The sequence below is a fragment of the Folsomia candida genome, unplaced genomic scaffold, assembly GCF_002217175.1.
Source record: "Folsomia candida strain VU population unplaced genomic scaffold, ASM221717v1 Fcan01_Sc001, whole genome shotgun sequence".
Lineage (NCBI taxonomy): Eukaryota > Metazoa > Arthropoda > Collembola > Entomobryomorpha > Isotomidae > Folsomia > Folsomia candida.
Genome location: NW_019091193.1, coordinates 3,456,790 through 3,473,446, shown reverse-complemented (window position 1 = coordinate 3,473,446; position 16,657 = coordinate 3,456,790). Strand labels below are relative to the sequence as shown.

The window sequence follows — 16,657 nt, the reverse complement described above, 5'->3', positions numbered from 1 at the left end:
TTTGTGACGTTTCTATCGTCTTTATGACGTCTAGTTTAAGACACTGGTACTAAAAATACTATGACAGGCTCGTTACATATTCTTAATAAATTTGTATAATTATTGAGAGGAAGCAATATATAGATGCTGTTTGGAAGACCAGATGAAATTTTGTTTTTTAAATCAACAAAATTATTATTAAAGTGCATTTGCATCATACTTAAAAATCCGCTTTTTTATTTACATAATACGTCATAAATTTCTGAACTTTTTATAACATTGTAATCACAACATTTGTGGAAAGTATTTTTTACACAGCAAAAAACTTTTAGAAGTAAATAATGTGGTACTTTGACAAAATATACACAAACCATCTCAAATTTCATAATTCTCATTCGTAGCTAATTATGTATTTATATATTTATCTATCCGTTTGAGCCTGTATGGCTGAACATTCAGGATCAATTTTCAATGCAATCAAACCATCATCAAAATCCCCACACGCTGCGATGACATTTTTTCTAAATTGTTCCGCCCACTCAATCCACTCCTCAACCTTGTTCATTTGCCGCCAATGCGAAGAAAGATTCATAGCTTGGTACACGGACGAAAGTACGAATCCATTATTTTTGCACACTTTGTGCATATTTTCTAAAATGAAGATGCACCCCTTTGTATCGTGCCGCTCGGATAGCGCGGCCCCCACCATTTCCACTTCCGGCGTAAGTAGAGCCATATTCGTATCTCCGTATTTTTTCTTCCTTAATTTCACTATCCTTTGAACACGGTCAAAATTTCGGTTCGTTGTGGCAGGTAAATCTGAGCTTGGAGATACCAAACTTTCCCTAATTTGCTGCAGTAATTGAGCAATTTCCGCCTTGATTAAAGGATCTTCTTCATCCTCCATTTTACAAGCGCGACAACCACATTCAAAATTACGCGCCTTCATGACCTCCCTTCTTCCCGGGACGGTCGCTTGCCAATAACTAATTAATATCTCGTCCCCTTTGGGAATATTTTTAACCGCGCGAACAACCAAAATGTCCCCGTACACGGCGTAATTTGCATTATTATCTAGACAGGAATGGTTTAAGTAGGATGGGAGGATCCATAACCCGGCAAAATTTGGATTTCCCATGCTAATCAAGGAATCATCTCGCTTAGAAGTGAAGCCATTATAGTCAATAATATTTCGAATTGTTAGAGTGATATCGTCACTTGATTGAGATTCTTGCTGACCTGTGTATAGCTTTAGTAGCTCAGATTTTAGGGATGGATCAAGTTGTAGCTTATCATAGATAAGCCCGCCCAACGCGTCGGTGTGCTCGAGCTCGACACTTTTATCTCTAAGGTGAAAGTTCTTGAAATCTTGGACGTCTTGGTCGAACACGATGCAAAATGCTTTACTGCAAATTATGAGTGATCCGACCGGGATATTTTCCGTCGCCACGATTCCGCGTCCTTTTCCCGGTATTGGAACAATCTCGATGGGACCGCGGTAATCGGCAATCTCATGGCGGGCCTGGTGTGGGAGGGACATTAGGGTGGAGGCCTTGATATGACCGAGACTTTGGGATAGCGTTATGGCTGCTTTGTCCGCGAGGGAAGGAATTTTGAATTTTTCGGTAAATTGGTGCGCTTTGTGGTATCGTGATAAGCCCCAGAGTGCTTTAACTTTGCGGTACAAACATTTTTCGTGGGTTGGGTCGGTCGAGAGGACGGTCTCGGCGTCGTGCAAGGCTAACGAGTACAGGCCGTAGTTGAGATAAGCGGCGGCGCGGTTGGAGAGCAGGTCGATGTTGGAGGGGAGGAGGGTCAGTCCTTGGGTGTAGGTGCGGATCGCTTTGCCATAATTTCTTTGGGCGAAGGCGGTATTACCGACGCTTTTACAGCCGAGGAGGATCGAGGTGGAATCCATTTTTATGAGGGGGGCGATGATCTGAATTAAAATCGGGTAAAAGTATTAAATTCTCATCTTTTTCAGTTAATGCAGCTTAGTTAGAAATAACGAGATTTGCCCAAGGTTGAGTATGTAAAATACAGGATGACATCGCAATTGGGTAAAATTTATCCCTTGGATAAATTTTTCCAATTATTGTGTCATTCCCTATTTTACTCAACCTTGGACAAATTTTAGTTATTTTTATGTAAAGTGTAGGTAGAATTTCATGACATTACAGTTTTACATATATATGTATGTTACTTAATAAAATCTTTTCACGGTAAGAAATACATATGTACGAACGTACGCTTTATTTAAATACTCATTATTTTGCAAATATGATTCTGCGTAAATGTACATACGTACATAAGTACATACATGCATATTTAAATATATGAATTTGAATAATAAATTAGGAATCACATGAAATAAAATGGCTTTGACTGGTACATATAAAATATTATGTAAATTGTACCCAAGATCAGAAGTTCGTGAATTATTTGTCTCTCAATTTACTCTCAAATTTACTAATAAATCAGTTCAGCTTTTAAATTAATAAAATTACGAAAATTGTATTTACCTGACCATGTATTTTATATTTTAACTATATACCCACTGATTTTACTTTACTTTTCATGAAGTTTAGTCGAACATATGTATTTTGCAAGCAGAGAGGATTTATTTATTATATCTCGGGTTCCCTCGTCTGCATTTAGTTGGTTGGATCGATTTATTGTATGCCATCCATATACAAGATGGGAAAGGGTTAAATTCTTTGTTAACTCCAGTGGTGAAAATGTGTGCAGATTGTACATAAATATGTGCATACATACGTATTAGTATTAGTACATACGCCTGTACTGGTCCCATGTATCTGTAAAGGATAATATCTGCATGTGAACATTATACACAAAAAGAATAATTTTCAACGGACAACCGTAATGTAAATATGACATGGAAGACGCGACTTTTGCAATGCAATAAAACTGTTTGTCTGGATGTACATACATCTATGCGTACTGTGTGTAAGTGCATTTGTATAGAAATATGCACATAAGCTGAGAATGAGTAGATTTCAGACAATTTTGCCTAAGTAAGCATATATATTACAAGCCTATTACTAAGAAATTTTTTTCTCAACAAATTTTTTAACTTTGATACACGCACTTAGGATTAAAACAAGTGATAAGATTGAATTTAGATTGCATCAACTGTTAAAACTAGTTTGATTAAGTTTTGTCTCCCAAAAAATATGACATTTAAGTAATGCATTTATGTTTGAGTAAAATAAATATAAAAATTAATTATATGTATGTCTGAGATAAGTCTTCAAATGCGGGTCATATATATGTATGTATGTCTGCATGAATATTAAATATGTGTCTGTATAATTTTAACAATACACAACGTTATCCCAAGTGCACACTGACATTAGTAAATATGTACATAAGTTCAGAAAGGGTGCAATGAACTCTTTTTAAATTTGTCAAGCCGTTAAAATCCTGAGAAAATGGACGGGTTTAAGGGAGGTGCACGATTCCTTAGTGGAAGGGTTGGATAGTGATGAAAGCTGTCAATCTCTGTGATGCCTCGACTTTTCTGGACATGGGTAATAAAAGATTAATAAAATAAATGTACATACATACATACCTACATATATACGTATGCAGCATACATATATGTTGTTCTTAGTGCATATAACACATTTATGTTTATGAGTCAATAATAATTGTCATATACATTATCTATGACTGTATACACTACTAGAATATAACAAATACATGTGTATTTATGTGTCTTGTTATTACAAAAAGCGTTATTCACTTTATGCATATAGCCATATATACATACGTACGTATGCAGTCTTCAAATGTGTGTAAGTATCTAAATAGAAACACATTTATAAATCCCTGTAACATACAATACGTAAGATAAATACAATATGTATGCATTTATGCATCAACGTATAAACGACTAACGTATATAAACGTATTTGTAGGTATGTACACGTTTTAACGAAATGTTACTTCAAATAGGAACAAGATTCCCATTGTAAATTCTAACCATTCATATCTCACCCAAAAGTTAAATTGACAGCCTAAATTAAATTGACAGTTAAATTGATACCTTGGGGCAACTTGAGATTGTATTTAATATTGGAGTATCATTCGTTTTTTAGCGAGCGAAGCGAGCAGGTTAGGTTCAACTAGGTACGAGAAAAATGGGGAATGCTTAGCTAGCAGTGCAGAATACCAAGCTGGCTCATACTCCTCCTAGTTACATACCTTCAATGTATTAGACTTTCGGGCCGGTTAAAATTCTAGATGCCCATAGGGACTTAATTTATTTTTTGCGGTATTGGGCTAAAATTCAAAATTTAAGCATTTGTGATCTTCCTATGCATGACAAAACAAGTTGTTTCATCGTTTGACTTGTTTTTCGCCATGCTAAGGCCGCCCTACTTGGAGTTGGGCGATTGGGTTGAAATTTACAATATAAGCATTTTTGCCCTTCCTATGTATAAAAAGCTCAGTTTTTTCAACATTCGACGATTTGTCATGCATAGGAAGATCACAAATGCTTAAATTTTGAATTTTAGCCCAATACCGTAAAAAATAAATTAAGTCCCTATGGGCATCTAGAATTTTAACCGGCCCGAAAGTCTAATACATTGAAGGTATGTAACCAGGAGGAGTATGAGCCAGCTTGGTATTCTGCACTGTTAGCTAGCCAACCTAGCTGGAAGAGCTACCTAACCTAGCTAGCTAGCTAGCAGAGCTACCTAGCATAGCTAGTTAGCAGAGCTGCCTAGCCTAGCTAGATTGCAGACCTACTTAGCCTAGCTAGATTGCAGAGCTACCTAGCCTAGCTAGATTGCAGAGCTACCTAGCCTAGCTAGATTGCAGAGCTACCTAGCCTAGCTAGATTGCAGAGCTACCTAGCCTAGTTAGATTGCAGAGCTACCTAGCCTAGCTAGATTGCAGAGCTACCTAGCCTAGCTAGATTGCAGAGCTACCTAGCCTAGCTAGATTGCAGAGCTACCTAGCCTAGTTCGCTGGGTTAGCTAGCTACCTAGGCGGTATCTATCCTAGCTAGCTAGGTTGTAACTAGAATAACAGGCTAGGTTACATCCAGCCTAGCTAGCTAGGTTGGCTAACTAAGCATTTTACACTTCCCGTACCTAGTTGTACATAATCTGCTCGCTTCGCTCACTAAAAACCGAACGATACCCCAATATGAAATAAAATCTCACGTTACCCCAAGGTATCTCACGGTACCCCATAAAAATTGTGGGGGTCGAATGGGGGTGGATTTGGGCGGGGGGTAGAATTGGCTGGCGGTAAGAATTTGGGTGGTGGTGATGGTGGGGCTGAATTTGGGTGGGGGTGGGGGTGAATTTGGGTATGGGTGGGGGTGGGGGTGAATTTGGGTGGGGGTGAATTTGGGTATGGGTGGGGGTGAGGGTGAATTTGGGTGGGGGTGAATTTGGGTATGGGTGGGGGTGAGGGTGAATTTGGGTGGGGGTGGAGGTGAATTTGGGTGGGGGTGGGGGTGAGGGTGAATTTGGGTGGGGGTGGAGGTGAATTTGGGTGGGGGTGGGGGTGAATTTGGGTGGGGGTGGGGGTGAATTTGGGTATGGGTGGGGGTGAGGGTGAATTTGAGTATGGGTGGGGGTTGGGGTGAATTTGGGTGGGGGTGGAAGTTAAACCATAAATGCCGAATTTTAAAGCCAAGTTTAGGGGCAACTCATATTTACACACATCCTTTTTAAAAGTCAAGCTAAATATACTTCCCTTCATAACCAATGCGAACCTTTAACGAGGAATGTACCTGAAAAGGGTTCAGTTTCCTGCAAGTGAGGAACCCTTCTGTCCCGTTCCGTTACCATTATTTCCTCAGTCTGCCACTTATGTGACCTGAAAACAGTCGAACCCAGTAGTTACACGTGACAATTTTGTTTATTTACAAATTTTTTGAATAAATTGTTTGGAGGGGAGAAGTGACCCATGGGAAATATCATGGATGCCCTTGGATACTTGGAGCTTTCCGGAGGCGAAGCTAATTACGCAGAGTGCGTCGAATATTTTAACAAAGTATTTATTAGTAAAATATTTCGATTGGAATTTAAATGTAATATTTTCTTTAGGAATTTGCCATCGGCGGCGGAGAGAGTGGAAGTGGTCGAAGAAGCTGCCGCCCCTGCGGCAGCAGAAGCTGTGGTTGAGGATGGGCAAGCGCCCCAAGAAGCAGCAAATGTTGATCCCGAACTCGCGGCGAGGGAAGAGACTCGATTACACGGTATGTGCTAATGTTAATTTTTGCATTGAGCGTTACTAACAATGGAGGTCTCCCAAAGTATGCTCACGGATTTTGAGCAAACTGGCGTCAATCGATAACAAATTTAATTACCTAGTATGAAATTTGCAAATGACACGATCTGCCAATGCTCAAGCCGAGATTAGGGTTGCCCGGGTAGTGGTACTACCCCGTACCCGGCTACCCGGTACTCGGCCTAAATTTTTTGCCGGGTACTCGGCTACCCCGCCCGCAACCGGGTAATATTTATATATTAAAAATAACGATAATCCTTCTACTTTTCTAGAATTTGCAAAAATTTTATAAGTTTCAAAAATTGCAAGTTAAATTTCTACAGTGCAGACTTCATTTTTAACCTGCGTACAAAATTTCAGATTAAAGTAATATTTTGTAAAAATTCGTATGGGTCGCCTTCCCTATGGTTACATTTGCTCCCCCAATCCGATACGACCCCCACAGGTCAACTAGGTGACCGATGTAGCCTATCTTTGAACTTGTCTCCTACCTATGTCTTTGTTCAATATGCATATGGTAAAAATTTCAACTTCTCAGGCTAATGCTTCGGGCTAGAAAGTAGAAATAAATGAAAGAATCTTGTTTGACTCACGACAATGCCTTATTTATCACCGAGATCATTTAGCAAACTTGTGATGCTTAAAAAAGTTATTTCTTGAGGGGATTCTAATCCCCGCACAAAATAAATTTGGCCAGACTGTCGAGGTGATATTCTGCGAATGGATTAGCAAGATAGGGCTTAGAAAGTCTAGCAAATCAACTAAAGACGTCTATTTTGTTCTTTTTGTCATGGATACTCGTAATTACTCTCGCTGATCATCGCCAGGATGAGTCTGAGAAATAATATTGCAAAAAAGCAATTACTTTTTAGCAAAAGCTTTGAGAAATCTTGCAAATTTCTAAAAACTTCGGAGGTTGTGTTTAATGTGCGAGATATGCAAATTGACTCAGTGCGCTCAAAGTAATTTTAAAATTTATATGATAATTTCCAAATAAGTGTTGGCCAAGGTTGTACCCATTCTTTCCAAATATATTATTTATACGACGTACAAAAATGAAATCCATCGGCTTACATTTTTTGTAAGGTTTTGCATTTAAATTGAATATTGAAATTACCCGGCTGGGTAGACCGGGTATCCCAAAACAGGCCGGGTATGCCGGGTACCGGGTAACCACTCGGTACCCTGGGCAACCCTAGCGGAGATATTTGCATAAAAAGAGGAGAGAATGCACCCCTAAGGTCGGCAAATTTTACACTTCCCAAATTTACTGCGCGTTTTATCCTATTTTTATGCAAATATCTTCGCCAAACTTTCGAATTGGCTAGTGCCATTTGCAAATTTCGGACTAATTTAATTTGTGATGGATTGACAACAGTTTGGTCCAAATATGAGAGCATACATTAGGAGGCCTACATTGCAAGTTATTATTGAAAAAAAAGACACATTCTTAGAAATCCTGTATTAAAATATGTAATACCAATCGGTGTTTTTGTATGACTCTGCATTATAATGCGATGGTATGAAGTGTAACCTTCCGATTTGGTTGAAATTTTGAAATGATATGGTCCATGTCAACACAACCAACGTTTCTTCGGGCAGTTTTTGCGATGGTCAGAATTTGGCAATATATTTGAGGGCAAAGTTGAAAAACGGGCAATTTTTACCGCGGAGGAAGCAAACTCAACTTCAATTCCCTTCGCGTGCTAAAAATCGCTGATATTTTTTAACTTTGTCCTTAAATATTTTCGCAAATTCTGACCATCGCACAAACTGACGGAAGAAACGTTGGTTATATTGAAATGGGCCACGCAATTTCGAAATTTCAACCAAATTGGAGGGTTACACTTCACACCATCGCACTGTAAGTGGTATTGATACATTCTAAATAAAAATACTAGAAACTTAAGTGAAACTTACTCAAGGTTGGGTAATAAAGGAGATGACAAAACCACAAGGCAAAATTTATCCATCCGTTGGATAAATTTTGCACAACGGTTGGATAAATTTTACTTTTTGGTTGTGTCTTTTTGTACTCAACATAGAGTAACTTTTGCTTACTTTTAGAGTGTTACAATCTAAAATTTATCAATCAGAAACAAACCACTTGCTACCAAATCCCTTAGGACGCTATTACCAAATTGAATATTTAATAGTGTGTAGTAATGTGTCGGTATTTAAGTTTTACCATATCTGTAACAAATGTTTACGGACTCGTAAAATCTAATATCAAGGGGTAGCAATTTTAATACAATCAAACCAATACCTGCATGACTTCAGATGGGGAGCTCGCCCCGCTGGATATGAATTTGACCTTGAATAACCCCGGAACGGTTTGTCGTAACGGGTCAAACTTTTGAACAGACGAGCATGTTGGCCTAAACAAGTTTTGGGCAAAATTCCAACTCTCTACTTTCAAAAATGCCTCCCCCACAGCCCCCAGAAGTTGAGACACTCGTTTCAACTCTTTCCAAACTCCGCCTAAAAATGTGGTCTCCGAAGAAAATTTTTCTTTTCAAGTGTCCGACCCCAGATAGAGCGAGTCCTATAGGAACCAGATCACTAAAAATTTCGTCCAAAAAATTTGGAATTTGGAATTTCGCGGATTGTCCAACTTTTTTGGTGAAATTGCTTGGGAAGTCTGGCGTTTACCATTTTTTCTTGACCCTCCGCATAGTTATTTTGGTGAAGATTATTTTGCATACGTTTTGACCCGCAATTTATGGGCCTTAATATGATGCACGTAGTTTGTATTAATCTTTGCCTTCTTGGCCGCATCAGGCATGGACGTGGAGTGATACTTTCCTAGTGTTGCCGGTGAGGTGAGGATAACTCACCTCAACTCACTTGTGAGTTTGAGGTGAGGTGAGTTGGGCCAATCCTCACCTCACTTGTGAATGAGTTAGCTCAGATTGTGGTGAGGTGAGTTGTGAGGCAACTCACGAGTTGAAGCGTGTGTAGCCAGCATATGGGTTGGGGTGGGTTGAGATCACCCAAACTCACAACTCACCTCACCTCACCTCACTTAATGTGAGGATGAGGTGAGTTGTTCACAAGCCCAACTCACCTCACTTAAATATGAGGTGAGGTGAGTTGTTCAGAAAACTCGCCTCACCTCACCTCAACTCACCTCACCGGCAACACTATACTTTCCAAAAATAAATTCAATCGTTTTTAACTTTCAAGGGGTGATTATGATGGTTTTTACTCATGGTGCGTATTTGAGATCGCATTTCCGATTCTCTATACGTTTTCCTGTCTTAATTCTTGCACGGCCAAGCCCTTCTCCGTTTAAATGTAGTCAAGTACATATTTTTCGAGTCGTTGTCACTCAAATTTTGATACTTACAAAAACTCGATTCTCGAGTTCCTCGCTTTGAAACGGTGTAGGAAATTTGTTTCATTGAAAACTTACGAAATTTTGTGGTGCGTGGTCAGATATATTTAGCATATTCTGCACCAATTTCGGATTTCTAAACTTATTTTTGAAAACTCTGTAATTAAACTATCTGCTGACGCGGTTCCTATAGGACTCACTCTAAGTTCATGTGAGTTACATTGGGGGATTTTACAGGTATTTCACTATTCCAAATGATTTTTATCCCTAATCTAGCTTAAAGGTCCTTTGCATTATCTTGGGTGAACTTTGCCGTCTGGGAAGTCGTTGCGTGGTCATGAAAAGTCACCTTATTTATTTTTTTACCGCACAATTTAGGAAAATGTTCTAAAAGTGGTTTCAATACTCGGTCCGCATAATACTTTGTAGGTTCCTTCACTTTTTGGGGACTTTGATAAGTGAGAGGACACCACGACCCGACGTTGCACCCACAACTATAAACTGTTTAAAAACGTTCTCCTAATCACGGGGACCAACTTTCGTGAATTGTTGTCGGCATTTGTCGTGTAGTAAGCTCTTCGAACTCAATTAGTAACTTGTAGTCGAAAAATTAGTGCTTCGTCAAATGGCACCAAAAACTCACTCTCATTCCTCAACAGAAAATTTAAATAATTTTTTTTGAAAAAACACGTGAGATTTTTGTTGGAAAAAGTTGAAATGGCTGTATCAACTTCTGAGGGCTGTGGGGGAGGCATTTTTGAAAGTAGAGGGTTGGAATTTTGCCCAAAACTTGTTCAGGACAATATGTTTGTCTGTTCAAAATTTTGACAAACCGTTCCGGGGTTATTCAAGGTCAAATTCGCATCCAGCGAGCGAGCTCCCCGTCTGTATACCAACAGAGCAAAATTCTGGTTTCCAACAAAGAAAAATGGGAATATATACATATGCTCGAGCGCAAAATATCGGGGCTCCTTTTGTCAAAGCAATCTTACTGTATTAATCCAATTCAATACTTACAACCTTATAAATTTGTCCTCCGTTTAATTAAAGTGACGAAAATTATGGAAGGATTGCAATCCGGAGAGCACGAAAGTTTAAGACTGCAAGCGCTGATGGAGCTAAGTCATATTTTTCTGGGTGGAACCGTGAGAAATCGTCAGAAAATCAACCTGCTTCCCGTGGGCCCTGCCATCTTAGCACTTTCAGACTGCATGGGAACACAGAACAATGATCAAGTCAGGTACCAAGGAGCTCGCGGATTGCGATTCCTCTTCGAAGCCATTCCGAGCTCTGTTTCCACGGGGGAAGCAGCGCAAGTCGTACCTGAACTGATTTCCGCGGTGGAGAAAGTGACGTCAATTGACGTGGCGGAGGAGGGAATAGCATCGTTGAAACTTTTGGTGGAGAAACATGCTGAAATTGTTCGCGAACAGGTTAGAAAACGCGTGAATATGGTAAAAATTGTGAATTTGAGCGGGATATAAGACTAAAAATTGGCAAATTTCGGTGCACAAATGTTAATGAGTGTGTATTATAATTTGTCAAAATAAATAATGACTTGATTTTCCAATTTTATTTTAGGGCGGGATACCAGCATGTCTCGAATTCCTTGATTTTCACCAAGTCCGTGTCCAAATCAAAGCCTTACACGTCGTTGGCGTTTGCATAGAAGGGCTTCTCCCAGAAGAATTTGAAACTGTGTATGTACATCTGGTACTTCTGGCGGGAAGAATCTCTTGGCGGGAGGATGTCAAAATTGTTTCAAAAGTCGCAAAAATATTCCATAGCTTATTGGACAATTATGCGACCACGTGTCCAGAGGGATTCAAAGAAATTGTATGCTCATCTGACTGTCTCCAGAATATTATTGGTCTGGTATGTTTCTAGATATTTTTGTAAATATTTTCTACAATTTTATTCTATTTTTCATAATATCGAGATGCTTGTGGTTTAACAAACAAACATATTTTTATATATGTTCATTTTAGCTCTCAAGACAAGAAATCACTGACGAATCACTTATTCTCGGACTTTTAAAAATGTTGGAAAAAATAGCTTCCCAATTTCCGGAAACAAGGACATCCCTCTTGCAGTATGATGTTCTATGGTGTCTAATGAAAATTTTGACCCGGTGGGATAAGGGCATGATAGTGGGCGTTGTTGGTCTCATGTTATGCCTATTACCAAACCATGGCCTACTTGGCAATGGTAGTGATTAATTACATAAATTCGTCAGAAATTTTAGGTTAAGTTAACTAATATTTATAATAATATTTAGATAGCGAAATGGCCCAGCGGAACCAGATTTTGTCAAGCAGCTCAACCACGTGTCGTCAGATTGTGCAAGGGATTGGAGAAAAATTAATCGCAAACCATAACCTGGCTGACTGCCCTACAGTCAAAAGTTATTGTCTGAAGGGCATTGTAAGTTTATTGCCATTCGTAGAAAGGGAAGATAGAGGTACTTGCATGAATTGGAAGCAGATAAGCAACGTGTTGGCAACCGGGTTAGACTCGTCGGATTTGGAGATGGTCTCATCCTCGGTTACATTCGTTTGCGCCATGATGGATTTTAAAGAAGTGGGAATTCATCGCAATTTGAAATTGGCGGGTAAGTAAATGTTTTAAAGCTTAAAAGCTGCTCCATGATTCACCTCATCATCATAATAATGGTTAATGTTGATTACATATTACTAATTATTAGTGAGAGACACCGCGAATTATACTAATGTTTAAACGAATTTTTTTTAACTTGTCTTTTTCAGGAGTTTTCCAGCAAATTTATCGAAAAAAGGATGCAGAAATTGTGCCGGGGATGGAGAAACAGAATACACTGAGGCTCAAATGTGCCGAATTTTGGGAAACGTACAAGTCTCTCCCAGAATTGAAAACCATCAAAGATAACAACCTTGGAGAACTTTATAACCTTGAAGAGTTAAATGATGTACGGATTTAATGTGATATTTCAGGCGATTGAGTTAATTAAGTTATAATTCTTAAATTTTCTAATCAAATGTATTTAGGATTCGCTAAAATCATTGGCCAATGCCTTTACCAAACATATATCATCGTTTGATATTATGAACTCGAATTTGACCCAAGCTTTGCTGAGTTACTTGACAAATTCTGACAATAATGAAGAAAGACGAATCAGCTTCCTTAACGCTTTTGCTGGATGTGCGGTATGTAAATATAACGAACATTAATTTCTATTTTATGGCCCATTTTGATGAAGTAACATTAACAGCCAAGAACTACTACGAAGTTCATTTAGATACATACATAAATTCGCTTCTCTCGCCCCAAACACTTCCAGCAAAAATTTATGTAATTTTAATATAAACATGCTTTATTTGTCCCATCTAATGTATTTAGATCGGTGCAGAGAATGTGGAATATTTCACTCCGGTAACGACCCCATTATCAAACTTAGTGCAAGTACTTCAACACTGCGTTTCCCAAACTAGCTACGTGCAAGACAGTTTTGCCATTAAATCTTCCCCACAAAAACATGTCGGCAAATCACACGAATTGCAAGAAACTGGCCATCCTTCAACATCGACCAAGATCTCAGACCCAACCAAAAGCACATCCCACCCCTCGGCCAGTTTACTCCCCCTGCTCAGAAAAATTCATCTCCTCGTGACAAACTATGCAGACCTGCTTCCTACAAAACTACAATTACATATCGGTGCTCAATCCCTCCCACTTTTGCCGTCATCAGACTTCGTCAATGAGAAAATCTCTGCCAGACTCAAGTGTCGGGTGGAAGAATCGTCCATTAAAAGTGTGGATCGGTTCACGAAATGTTACCCCTTTCTGTTGGATCTCGAAACAAAAATCTTCATATTTTACTACGAAAAGTTGTCCAAGCAGAAGCAAACTGTGACCGTTTCAAGACAGAGCATTTTATCTGAAGCCAAACGTGTAATGTTTGACGTGAAGAGGTGGAGACCAACGATGGATATTAGATACGAAGAGGAAGAAGGATTCGGCCAAGGTCCAAGTTTAGAATTTTATACATTAGTCTCCCAAGAGATGAAGGGGCTGAAGAACATATGGAGGCAGCGCGATGGCGAACTTGTGGAGGGCTTGTTTCCTAAGCCGATAGGATCAGGTGCACCGGATGAAACTGAGTTGAAAGAGTGGTTCAAATTTTTGGGGATGTTTGTAGGCAAAGCGGTGTATGATCGGAGAAGGGTATGTCACATTTTATCATTTTTTAACTCTATGAAAATCGATGGAGTACAAGTTCACTAGAACAACTAACTGAACTTTCGATCTGAATACTAGTCTTAAAGATACTCAAGCTAGCAAATGAATTTTTGAGTCAATCCTCTTTTGCTGACTTGCAAACTTAGTTTCTTGCCAACTTTGATAACAATGCAAACTCGTAATAAATACCCCCAATAAACTATGTTCACTATTTATAATGTACATGAATTTGTCTCCTTAGATCGACATGAGGTTGTCACCTGCCTTCTACAAACTCCTGGTTCAAGAGGACGTTAATTGCTGGACATCACTTGGCCTTATTGATGCCACATTGGCCAGAAGTGTGCACAACTTACTGCGAGAGGAGCGAGGAGGAGGCGACTGGGTGGATGAAATGTCTCTTTGTCACGTACTGCCCGGGTATCCCGAAGTCGAGGTAGTCAAAAATGGGGAAGATCTCCCAGTCAAGCAGGGCAATATCCAGAAATACCTGGAGGTAAACGATAAACATATATTAAAATATTTCAATCTAATAATATCCATATTTCAATCTAATAATATATATTTCAAATATTATAAGAATGCGGTAATACATAAAACGGAGATGCCCACGGATTCTAATATGAAGTGTATCAGCTTAAGTGTAATTGTACATCAATAAATTTGATTAAATGTTTCAGTTGGTGTGCCAGTGGACTACAAAATTGGGAGTTTCCCAACAAATTTCTGCATTTAAGGAGGGTCTCAATTGTGTGTTTCCATGCTCAGAGTTGGAAATATTCACGCCGGATGAACTGAGGGGTTTATTTTCAGGTGATGATGGAGACGATGAGGTGAGGGTACTACTAAATTGATGCAATTAATGTCATTAAATCATGACAAAGTAAAGATTTATAATTTCAGGTTGACTGTAAAGTTTTATATGTGATTTATATTTATTGATTGGTTTGATTGATAACAGGTTGACTGGGGGTATGACTCGCTATCCAAGTATTGTAAGCCCGACCACGGATACACGGAGAATTCTGATCCAATCCGTTGGCTTTTCAAAGTAATGTCAGAATTCACTGGGGAAGAGAGACGTAATTTTCTCAAGTTTATTACTGGATCTCCTCGACTGCCTGTTGGAGGTGGGTGTGAAATTGTAACTTGGTAGTTATGAAGATTTGTGTTTTTAATTGGATTTGGTATGTATTTCAGGTTTCCGGTCACTTCGACCCAGTCTGACTATTGTTCATAAATCGGACGCAGACCTAGATGGCAACGTGGACACTTGGCTTCCCTCAGTTATGACGTGTGCCAACTATTTGAAACTTCCGAACTATTCCAGCATCGAGATTTTGAGGGAACGTGTAAAATTTGCGATGGTTGAAGGACAGTTTTCTTTTCACTTATCATGACCTGATCCTGATAACATAGTTATAGTTGATAATAGTATGTACTAATTGAATTATTTGTTTCCTACATTTTCGTTAAGATATCAGTTTTCTACGAGTAGATACCGCGAAGTGAATTACTATGCGTATAGATAAGATAAAATAAATATTGACAATATGTGAATTGTAAGACGATCGCTGGACTAACCCCTAATATCCTCGATGACACCATTCATTCAGTTTGAAAATGTATAATTAACATTGTGCAACAAATCGATATTATCAACCAAGTAAATTACTAATAGACCTATGTAATAGGACTTTATAAAATTATACTAAAAGTTTAATTTAACAACAAATGTGTAACATTTTTTTAGAAATAGACAAAAGCAACGGAAAGTACTTTTAGTAGAGTAAAGATCGTGAGGGGATAATTGGTTCATCCTTAATTAGTAGTCTGTAGGAAAGATGACTTCTTGATCTAACGATAACTAGGAAAACCCCGAAACAGTATGGAATAGTTTGTGAGACTGTTTGCAACCAGATAACTATTTAGTCTAATAATTACAATAATAGTTCTTGAATTCTAATTAGATTTGTTTTAATTCACGCATATCATATCTACATACATAACGCAATAGTTGAAAATTATATCCTGAAATTTCGCGTTCGTGAGAGAGACAATCCACAAATCGAGGATAATTTGCAATTTCTAATCTTCTTTCCTTCCATATTCACTAAAAATTTATACCATGTGAACAACTAGCCTACTACATATCCTCTCCCGTTGACATCGTTTATGGATCGCTCCTCCTGGCTTCAATATATGTAATGTCCAAGTGTCTATTTTTGATTACCAAATAAAGTACGTACAAGGGTCAAAATTGCAAAATAAGATTAAGAAAACTTACTTACTACGTTTCGTAAACTACTTAGATAACCCATCCAATCAATTTCTCGCAGTGTTAACTATTGTTTTATTTCGTAACGAAATATTCTAACGACAAAGTTAATTAATTGCGGCCTTCTTTAGTCGATTATCACTTAATACAGGCTTTTCATCTCAACCCGTGGCGTAAACACCAGACCAGATTTTAATCAAGATTAAATGTACCTACCTACTTGTGCCTACCAATCATGAAATATTATTTAGTCACCATTTTCCCCTCTACTCTCAATTTTTGCCTAAAAGTTCTCGGAATCCTTAAAAAATGTATAAAAGTGAATTCATCCCCTTGCTAAAATACCGCATCCGGTTTTGCACCAAGTTGAAATGCATTCCATTTGAATTTGACAAGAAGTCTGGACGCCTAATTACAACTCGGTCTCTACTACAAATTCGAATTTTTCGATTGCAATGCATCCTATCCATCATGTATTGCTTCGCAATGTTGGCAAATCTATGCGTGGGACCGTTAACGATGACGGGAAGATTGCAGGGATTCGGTTTGTTGATGGTGTACATGGCTGCTTTCCT

At 38.6% G+C, this 16,657-nt stretch overlaps 2 protein-coding genes across 2 annotated transcripts; one reads left to right on the top strand and one right to left on the bottom strand.

Annotated features, from left to right (window-relative positions):
• Positions 1-193: 193 nt before the first annotated feature.
• Positions 194-2,779, bottom strand: LOC110849016. Its single transcript, XM_022096428.2, has 2 exons — positions 2,502-2,779; positions 194-1,918 (listed from the first exon to the last, which is right to left on the bottom strand). The coding sequence occupies exon 2, from the start codon at positions 1,895-1,897 to the stop codon at positions 401-403; it is 1,497 nt and encodes a 498-aa protein (XP_021952120.1). The 5' UTR covers positions 1,898-1,918; positions 2,502-2,779; the 3' UTR covers positions 194-400.
• Positions 2,780-5,673: 2,894 nt separating this feature from the next.
• Positions 5,674-16,127, top strand: LOC110848921. Its single transcript, XM_035846939.1, has 13 exons — positions 5,674-5,993; positions 6,069-6,220; positions 10,640-11,022; positions 11,171-11,464; positions 11,578-11,797; positions 11,868-12,200; positions 12,355-12,533; positions 12,613-12,771; positions 12,965-13,789; positions 14,046-14,300; positions 14,485-14,637; positions 14,766-14,934; positions 15,005-16,127. The coding sequence occupies exons 1-13, from the start codon at positions 5,929-5,931 to the stop codon at positions 15,202-15,204; spliced, it is 3,387 nt and encodes a 1,128-aa protein (XP_035702832.1). The 5' UTR covers positions 5,674-5,928; the 3' UTR covers positions 15,205-16,127.
• The last annotated feature ends 530 nt before the right edge of the window (positions 16,128-16,657 follow it).